Raw genomic sequence first — 9,579 nt, forward strand, 5'->3', positions numbered from 1 at the left:
GGGCTGGTTCTTCTACGTCTCCATGAGTCACTGTGTCATATCAAGGGAGTCTTCATCAGAAGTTCAACCAAGTTAAACCCAACTCTGTTGCTCTCTAGACCCCAGGCCCACAGGCAGCAAGAAATCAGAAAACCATGCTCAACTTTTTGGTATTTCATTCTTGCAGCAGTATTTACTGGGTACTCACTCTGCTCAGGTGCAGTACAAAGTAACAGGGAGGTGTACTCCTGGCACCCAGAGGCCCCAGACATCTGTATCCTGAAAGAAGGGACGAGTGGAGGCCTTGAGAAGGGTGTTCACAGTGGGGGCTGCCAAGAACTGGGCCCCACTTGCTGGCTGAGGATGATGTGGGCAAGTCACATCCGCACCATGGCCTACATTTCCATGTCAGAAACCAGGAAAGCAGCTGACATGCATCACCTACTCTTGTCAAGGCCCCAAAAACTGTCACTTGTGACAGTCCTAGGAGGAAGGGTCAAGTGTGGCTTCCCAGGAAGGCGAGCCCTGGCCTTCCGTGTGTCCTGTCTCAATGGGCCTGGTCAGGAGACTTGTCATGCCCCTTTGAGCCTCCCATTTGCTGCCCTCATCCGCCCATAGCAGGCCCCAGGGAATTATTAATGAGAGCCGCGGAGCATGTTCCAGCCTGAAAACAACACCTAGGACAATCAGGAGTGGGCCCAGCCTGTGGTCAGACGGCATCTCTCTGTCTGGAATCCCTCCCTCATCACTGGGCCCATGGCACCTCTTCAAGAAACAGCTCTATAGCTGCCTGTAGCATACTCCCCCCTCTCCCGGCCTGGCAACTCAACAAAACAGGGCACCTGAGGCAGGATCTAATCGGAGGACCCTGTCAAGGAGCTTGCTGTTGGTCTGCTGCCCTGAGGCTGGCCAGACAGACACCTGCCCTTCCTGAGACACAAGCCACCTTTCCTTTTGTGATTCTGAATGTTCGGTGCTCTGCAAATGTTGTGATTTTTTTTGAGGGGTTGGGGGATACAGCTTCATTCAAAAATGAGCCTTACTGCAAGAGGCAGCTAGGATGCTGGCAGTATGGAGGGTGAAAATGGCAGTGTGGAGAATCAGACAGCTTCTTCCCCAAGAGCGTCTTGCCACCCACAGATCTGTTAGAGTGTGCAAATGGGGGGAAACCATTGTTTGTGTGGGATGTTTTGTGACAGGGAACACCCGTTGTTCAGGGTCTCCAGGGTCTGGCCAGCCCTGGCAAAGTTGCACGAGAATGCATGGCATCCGCTGGTTCAAGGCTCTTGCTAAGATGGCTGGTCCTGCTTCTGATTCCCTTAGCCCTTCAGGGGCCTTCAGCCCTTCAGCCATAGGTTATGGCTGCTCATTCTGGAGGTGGGGTGACTAGACACTACTGAGCTAACCCCTAGTCTCAAGCTTCTACCCAAGTCTCAGATTCCTCACTCACATTTATTACTCTCAATTCTTGCGCAGACTTATCAACACAATATGTGCCCTTTACAATATGTACTGTTTCCATTCCCGAAAGTTTCAAGCCCGAGTTCCTTTCTCCAACATACTGTATGGTAAGTGGCCGAGGGTATGTTTAGACACCTGGGTTTAGACTGTTCATTTGTGTGAGTGTGTGAGGAAATCGGTGAGGAACATTTTGAGGGCGCTGGCAGCTTTGCAGTTGTCCTTGGCCCTGGGCTTCCCAGGACCTCTTCTGGCAGAGCTGTTGGATTTAGGCACAGATGCCCCCATGTTAAAATGCCCCAGTCTGCCTGTCTGAATACTGACACTCCCTTCCCCCCAGTACAGTCCTCCAGTCCTCACATCAGGAACAAAGGATGGAGATTTGGGTCTTAGACTCTCCTGAATGTGATCCCAAGGATGCAAAACTGTTCCAAAGCTGGGGCTCGGTTGTGCTGTCCTGGTAGCCCCTACTTCCTGCTGGTTGCAGAGAATCCCTTGTGATCCGAAAAGCTGCAGTGGTTTTCTGGGCACTTGCAGAAGGGGGCCCCCTCTCACTAACTGTTGGAAGTGAGGGCCAGAATTCCTGGCAAGTGATCCCAGGCAGAGGCACACTACAAGTCCAGCTGGCCCCTCTGTGCAGCCTGCTCCATAGCCCTTGAGCTGGGCTGCAGGGGCCGGTCCTCCACAGAGACACGGGCCTGGACATTCAGCATGGCAGGCTCCTCCCTGAGCTGACTCAGGTCCAGAATGCTGCCTGGGCATCTCTGGTCCTGTGGGATGTGGAGTGGGTTGGCCAGGGAGGGCAGGCCACAGATGGCAGCCAGGTTAGGGAAGCCATTAGGCTGTTCCTGTTGCAGAATGTCAGGGTCCCTGGCCTGACGCTTCCCGCAGAGCCCATTACCTGTGTTTTGTCTTGGGGGCTGAGCAGCAAGGGACTGGCAGTCTGGGTTGATCTGTAGGGCTTCCACCTGGGCCACACAGCCTGTCAGGGTGAGTTTTGAATCCATGGTGCTTCCCCCAGCACCTGGCCTCCAGGGACCTTGGAAACACCCGAGGTTCCTAGGCAGCCTGGGCTCCTGGGAGCCAGGCCAAACAGATGGGTGTGGGACCTTGTTCTTCCTGGATGTGCTGGTTACCATGGCGGCTGCAGACCCTACAGGGGAGAACGAGCCTTCAGGGTGGCCTTGTGTCCCCCGTTCCCCAGAGACCGGCACACACTCCAGACAGGGGTCACAGGATGAAGACTTGGTCTCCTGCTTGGCCCCAGCTAGGACCTTGCTCACTCCAGCAAGCAGGCCCTTGGGACCTGAACATGCCCACAGCTCCTTCCTGCTGGGTACAGAGCTCATAGAGATTCTACCTGCATCTAAAGCCTGGGTCCCCCTGCCATCCAGTTTCACTGGACCTAGGCCCATCTTCTCAGAGCCAGCTCCTGGTTTCTCCACCAGTCTTCCTGAGGGAGTTGCCGGCTCTCTGAGAGCGGAGGCAGGCAAGGCACGGAGCTCCGGACCCCGGCGGAGCCAGTTGATAATGCCCATGGTGATGGCAAGCTCGGTGTCGCAGAGCTTCAGCAGGCACTCTTTGCCCCTCCAAGAGCTCTGCAAGAAGCCCTGGCTGAGTAGGTCTGGGCCTGGAACAGGAGCCAGGTTCTCCTCTGCACCGACATGGAAGCTGCACATGGACAACGGGGCTCCCGCTGCAGGCCCCGATAGGCTCTCAGACCCGCACAAGTCGTCATCCAGGCTCGGACTCCCAGGGCCCTCAGCAGGGTCATAGAAGAGCTCATAGAGGGCGTCTCCACTGTAGCTGTCCCGGGGGAAGGTGGCTGTGGCTGTGCCTGGGCTCGGGGCCTCCTTCTTGTCCTCCTCGAGGCCTGGTGAGAAGGCGTCATAGTAGCCCTCATCGCTCGTGGACACAGACTCCGGCCGCTCACTCTTGGGGGTCCCTGTGTCTGTGGAGCTGGCTTTGGAGCTGCTGTGGGGATCCCTGCATGGGCACAGGGGGAGCTCAGCCAGCCTAGCTGCATCTGGCCTGGGCTGGTCTGTGTCTGATGCCTGGGGGCCTCCCAGCCACGGGCCTAGCAGGACATGCTGCTGCTGCCTCACTGAGTGATTCACATGGTCCCAGAACTTGGCAAAGTCAGACATCTCATTCTGGGCAGGCGATGCCAGCTGCTCTATGCTGCCTTGGAAGGGGCCCCTGGAAGCCTTGCTGTCAGAAGCCTGTGATCTCTGGGCAGGGCTCACCAGGCCCTCGTTCAGCTCCAGGGATGGCACTGAGCTCTCATCTGCAAAGATCTCCCCACAGCCTGTGAGTGAGTCAAAGCTCTTCAGTGAGGCCACGTCCTCACACAGGGCCCTGCAGAGGTCAAAGGAAGAATCGGGCAGGAACTCACTGTCAGACAGGTCCTGGCACTGGCCATCCAGTCCCAGTTCCTCGCCCAAGGGGAGGAAGGCTATGCCTTGCTGCCCTCCAGTCTCTGATGGGCCCTTGGGAGAAGACAAGCCCTGTCCCTTGGTTGCCTGTGAGGGCAAATTCTCAGCCTTGTTTCTGCGGATGTGGAATAGGTTACGAAAGCACTTCTTGGGTCGTTTCAGGGAAATCCTCTTCCTTGGGATGCTCTTGGCCACAGCTGGTACGAAGGGCATCTGGGGCACAAAGTGGCGGTAGTCAATCATGCGCTGGCTGCTGGGGGTCCCTGGGAAACTTGCGCTCCCGACCAGCTGCCCTGTAGCTGTGGCTGCCCTGTCAGCCCTCGGCACACTGTCGTGATTCTTGCTCTTCCGAACCAGTTTGAAGGTGGCCCCACAGAGAGCTGCAGGCCCTCCATTGGTGTCTGGCTGGGCTTCCCGATCAAGGCATCTGTCGTATCCTTGGGTGCTGGGACTAACCTGGGGCCCCCTCTCACTGTGGGGCAGCTGCTGCCCTCCCAGTGAGATTGCATCCTCTGTGGTCAGGGCAGTCGCTGCTGGGTCTGGAGGTTTCTCATGGTCAATCTGCAGGCTAGATTTGATGAAGGTCTTTCCTCTCTTCAGCTCCATTCTGCAGTGTCTCCGCTGCTATGGGGGAAAGCAGGAGACACTCAATATCTAGGATGGAGGCTTGTGATTCTAGAAAACCCATACCCCACCCGCTGCCCCACTCACACAGGCATGGGAGTTGAGCTCTGATATCTGAGCTTGGATCCTCTGCGGAGGCAAGGGGAGGGGGAGATAGGAACGGTCCCACCTCTACACTTACTGCTCCAGCCTTTGTAGATAACTGATACTCAGAGAAGTTAAGTCACATGCTTAAAGGCACAGAGTTTGAGCCAAAATGAGAGCAGACAGGGTCTGGTGTTCCTGTAACTGTGATCTTGTGACTCACTCAAGAATCCTTTCAAAGCTTGTCTGGGCAAGTTAGCCTCCCATATCCAGGCCCTACACTCTACCAATAGCACCATATCCTTAGGGGGAGTATCATGGCCCTTCTGAGTGGATGAAGCAGAGAATTCAATAAGTAAATTGCTTCCTTCATGTAAGCAGCAAAGCTGAAAGGAAATCTGCTTCCAGGGCTGGGTGCCGTGGGTCATCAGTGGAAGAGGAAGACACATGTGTGCCCTTCAGGACTGATATACCCAGCAAGCAAGCAAGGCACAACCAAGCATTTCATGGTGCACACAGAGCTTGAGCAGAAGAAGAGAGACAGCAATGTGGCAGAAAGCAAAAGAGAGGAGACGAGCATGAGACCAGGAATGGACAGACTGGCCATACACAGCTCACCATGTGCTGGAGGAGCAGGCAGGTGGTGTCTTTTGTGCATGTCCTAACTGACAGACATTGCTACCTGGAGTGCCATCCAGAGAACGTTTCTGATGCCCAGTCTGAGTTCAGTGGGAAAGAATGCTGGAATCGCTTATTGATGTCTTCCCTGGACTTGAGAGTAGGGAGGTGGTAAGAATGTTAACAAGTTGATCATAGTTGGCACAGCTGGGGAGTCTGGCCTTACCCTGAGTCAATAAAGAGCTATAGAAGTCTTCTGAAGGAGCAGGTGGAAGCAATGGCATAATGAATTTGGTGGTCTGAGACCATTTATCTGATGTCTGAGTGGAGGATGAACTAAACCATGAGAGGGGTTCTGAACAGAGGGGACTCACAAGAGTCAGTAAAATGGGCCGGGTGTAAGGAGATAAGGTCTAGATGGAGGCTGCAACTATAAGCACGATAAAGAGAGTAAAGCCATACTATCTTTCAAAGGAAGAAACACCAGGATTCAGCAACTGAAGAAAGAAAGACAAACAGTCTAGAAACCTGAGGCCTGAATACATCCCATAAGGGGGATAAACACTGAGGCCTGGATACAAGCCATTAGGGAGATCATAAAAGAGGGGAAGCTGAAGTGGAGAGGATGAGAGGTGAATGAAGGCAAGGAAGTGACCTGTGCTAAGAGCTGGTTTGGGGGAGAGAAGCAGTGGTCTAGCTTGGGGTGAGTTTGGAAACCCATGAGAACACATGAAAAGAAGGCAGTACTGTGTCAGTAATCAAAGGATGTCACAGTCATCAGTGATTGCAGCACTCCAAGAGGAGCCAGTGAGGAAAGTCAGGATGTGAAAACACAGGATACTGACCCCAGATAGCTGAGGTGCATATCAAAGGAATGATTTCAGGAAGCCCCGACTCTTGCATCTTCCCATACCTAGAAAAGCACTAAATTCCTTAACTTGGGATATCTGGTTTTCTTTAATTAACAATAATCATTTGACACTAATACTACCCACCCCTTGTTGCAAATCCTCTATATAACCTGGTTCCCACTCTCGATTCCTTGGAGCAGTTCGCTAATGGTTACTTGAGATGCTGCCTCCTGGGCTTGAAGTCCTAAAAATTTCCACTGAATAAAATGTAACTCTTAAAAAAAAAAAAAAACTAAAAGAAGGCAGGGGTGAAGAGCACCCCCTTAGAGCCAATCCCTCCATCCTGGTTTACTGGAGCTCACAGGTATCCAGCTCGCAGGCTCCATCTGTCTCACTGTCTCCACATGTCCTTGGCAGGGAGGGACTGCCAGTTGGTCTTCTGGCAGTCTGACCAGGGAGAGAGTATAGAGTTCGAGCTGATTTCTTTGGTCCTCCATAGGGAGCACCTAGATTCACTCTCCTTTAGTCCACAATCGGTGAGGAAGGAATAGAGCAGGTGTGCAAGCAAGTGACTCTGTCAGTATGCATGCCTTTCACACCCACTGCCAAAGAGGCTTACCAGCCCCCTCCAGAGAGTCTCAGAAATGCTTTAACATGAGGTCTGGGAGGTGAGTGGAGGGGCTGCCTCCCAGCCCAGCTGGCAACATTAAAGCCAAAGAGGATGAGAAGAGGTGGCAGAGGTGGCACTGCACAGGCTCACAGGGGCAACCATCACCACCTCCATCCCACTCCCACCCCTTAGCAATGCTTCCTCCCCAGTAGAGGAACACCTGGGACTTTTGACCAGAGGAGAGCACAAGGAGCAGACACCATGCAAGGGAAAGCTGCAGAACCCAGGCTTGTCTCTGGCTATGGCCCAGTTCTTTGTGGCAGCACCCTGGACAGTGGGTCAGCTGACTTTCTGCCTCCTATTGGGTAGCATGTAGCATGTGCCCAAGCCTTTCCCAGCCCGTAGCTGCAGACCCCATTGTTACTTCTCCCAAACCTTTGTAGTCCAGCCCTGATGGGTTTTGGGGCACACAGCATAGTGGTAACCAGGCAGAATGCTTAGCCCATAAGCTTATAAGGGACATACTGCTGTAACCCCTTTTAACAAAGGAGAATTTAGCATCCAGAAAAGTCAATGGATTGGCCCTCACACAGGTGGCAACAGAGCTAGGATTTGAACCCAAGACTGTCTGATATTAAACCTGTGCTCTTAACTGTGATAGACATTCTATGAACCAACTCAATTTCCCCTCCATGGGAAATCTAAAAATTGAAAAATAAATATGTTTTGTAAGAAATTTTGGAAAGTAAAATGAAAATGAAGATTAAAAGCAAAAGTATAGCTCATGCAAACTTAGAAAAATTGTAACTGAAGGTAGTATAATTTCTATGGCAAGAAATTTTGGAGATATTGATTATGATTATGCAGTTACTTTTCTTATGTTTTAGAAAAATCTTTTTCTTACTGTACTCTCAAAAATAACTTCAACCAGGCACGATAAAGATTATTTCACTGAAATTCAGTGTGTGTTCAGTCCATTCAGTTTCCATGTTAAGATGTTTTACCAGATCCTGACTCTTTGGAAATCTGCAATCCATATGCGACATGGGTGGGAACTCCCCAAATGGTCAGACGATCCACTACCCAACTGGAGACAGGCTGAGCAGTCATCTTTCTTGATAATTCTCAGGGACACAGTAGGATTTATCTAGACACCCAGTTGCTGGCACTCTCATTTCCTGAGGGCAGAGGCCATATGTGTCCAGGTTCTCAGTTTTAAAAATGCACATTCTGCTTTGTTATCCTGTGGCTAAACACCCTTTTAGGGGGGAGCCTGAGAGATACTCTCCCATTATTTGCCAGCCATGGCACTCTAGTTGTGAAAAGAATGTAAAGTAGAAGCAAAAAGGCAGAGAGGTCAGTTAGGAACCAGAGGAGGGTCCAGTGGAAAGAAAGTGGTGGCAGAGACTTCCCACATGTGAAAGCTTCCCCTCGAAGCATCTTACACAGAGCATGCACATGCATGTGAACTTGTTGCAAATTGAGAAAATGAAGCAATTTCATTTGCTGCTTTTCTACATTATGACTAACTAGCTCAACTGCCTGGAATTTTCTTTTCTTTTTGGTAAGGTAATTCTATGCTTTCCTTTCATTTTTGAACATGAAAATGATTGAGTATTTCATGGAGCAAAATAAAAACATTGGAGTTACACATATGCAACAGAAACAGTTTGGAAATACGAAAATCTTGGCTGATAGTTTTGGTATTTACCCTGATTTCCCCTGCCCCACCCCCCAATATCCAGGAGATCACAAACATGAAACACAAAGGGGTGAGTTGTGATAAGAGTAGGAGCTTCTGAGGAAAGCCCCACCCAGGGACATCTTGGACACTGGGGTGGAGAGGGTATGTATGGAGCAGTAGTTTACCTCTGTAATAGGCTATCTTGTCGAAGCCAAAACCTTCCATATGGATGGAGTGAAGGCCATTGTGGGGAGGGACAGTCTCCGTGTTCTGGGGTGGGTGTGAGATTGGGGATAAAGCAGAAACAGAAACTGCACTGTTTTGAACATTACCAATTCACTCAACCCTCATGTTGGGGAGACAAAGGGACCTTTGGGGACCGAAGGTCCTGGTCCACTTTTTATAAGGGAGTGTCTGGATATTCCTGGCCTGCCCAGTGGAGAGAAGATGGGCCTCCAGTCTTACTCGTCCGTTCCCAAGACCCCATCCGCGAGAAGGTTTCCCCCTTCCCTCGCTCAGACTGATCATCTCTCCCGGACACCACATTATCTTTGCTGGGCACCGGGGAGTGGACAGAGTGCAGACACTGGTTCCTCCACTCAGCCCGCCCATTGCACGAAAATCGCACAAAAATTCCCCAATCACTCCCTTCCCCCACTCCACGCACGCCTACATCCTCGGGGCTTTGGCTACTTACCGCTGAGGCCGGGAGTGTCACGGTATGCGGTCTTGGCAGGTCTGGGAGCCGCGCCCGATACAGAGCTGCGCGCTCAGCACCACGGCCAGTTCCCGGCTCCTGGCGCCCACTCAGGACCCGGGGGAGGCGGAGGGCCCGCGTCCTTCCTTCGGCGCTGGAGGCGCTGGGCAGCCGTTCCGGGAAACGGGCCCGCAAGGGTTAACCGCGAGAGGGCAGCTAGGCCTGGGCGGGGCAGAGGTGGGCCGGGAGCCTGTCCGCCGCCACGCAGTAGTCGGAGAGGTGACGCGCGCGGGCCGGATGGGGGCTGCTCTGGCAATGCCTCCGTCTCGCTTTGTTTATTCTGATATCAGCCTCGGTGCTTCTCTGCCTCCCCGCGGGGCTGTGATTTTGCATCCCTGAGGCCCAGCCTCTTGTGCACCCCAGACTGACAGTCATCCAATCATGACTGTCGGCCCCGACCATATACTGTATTCCACAGCCGCGGTCAGAACTCCTTAGAGTGCGCAGGTGTGGGTACCCCTAACCCCCACATCCCACAG

General features: G+C 52.5%; 1 protein-coding gene across 1 annotated transcript; it reads right to left on the bottom strand.

The window, feature by feature from the left end:
* Positions 429-9,188, bottom strand: AMER3 (APC membrane recruitment protein 3). The gene is made up of 2 exons (XM_013967523.2): positions 9,041-9,188; positions 429-4,496 (listed from the first exon to the last, which is right to left on the bottom strand). Exon 2 carries the CDS (start codon positions 4,476-4,478, stop codon positions 2,049-2,051), a length of 2,430 nt encoding a protein of 809 aa, XP_013822977.2. The 5' UTR covers positions 4,479-4,496; positions 9,041-9,188; the 3' UTR covers positions 429-2,048.

This window comes from Capra hircus, chromosome 2, assembly GCF_001704415.2.
Source record: "Capra hircus breed San Clemente chromosome 2, ASM170441v1, whole genome shotgun sequence".
Classification (NCBI taxonomy): Eukaryota; Metazoa; Chordata; class Mammalia; order Artiodactyla; family Bovidae; genus Capra; species Capra hircus.

Coding starts and splice junctions, on each gene's coding strand:
- AMER3 (XM_013967523.2), bottom strand. CDS start 4,478: ATGGAGCTGAAGAGAGGAAAGACCTTCATCAAATCTAGCCTGCAGATT.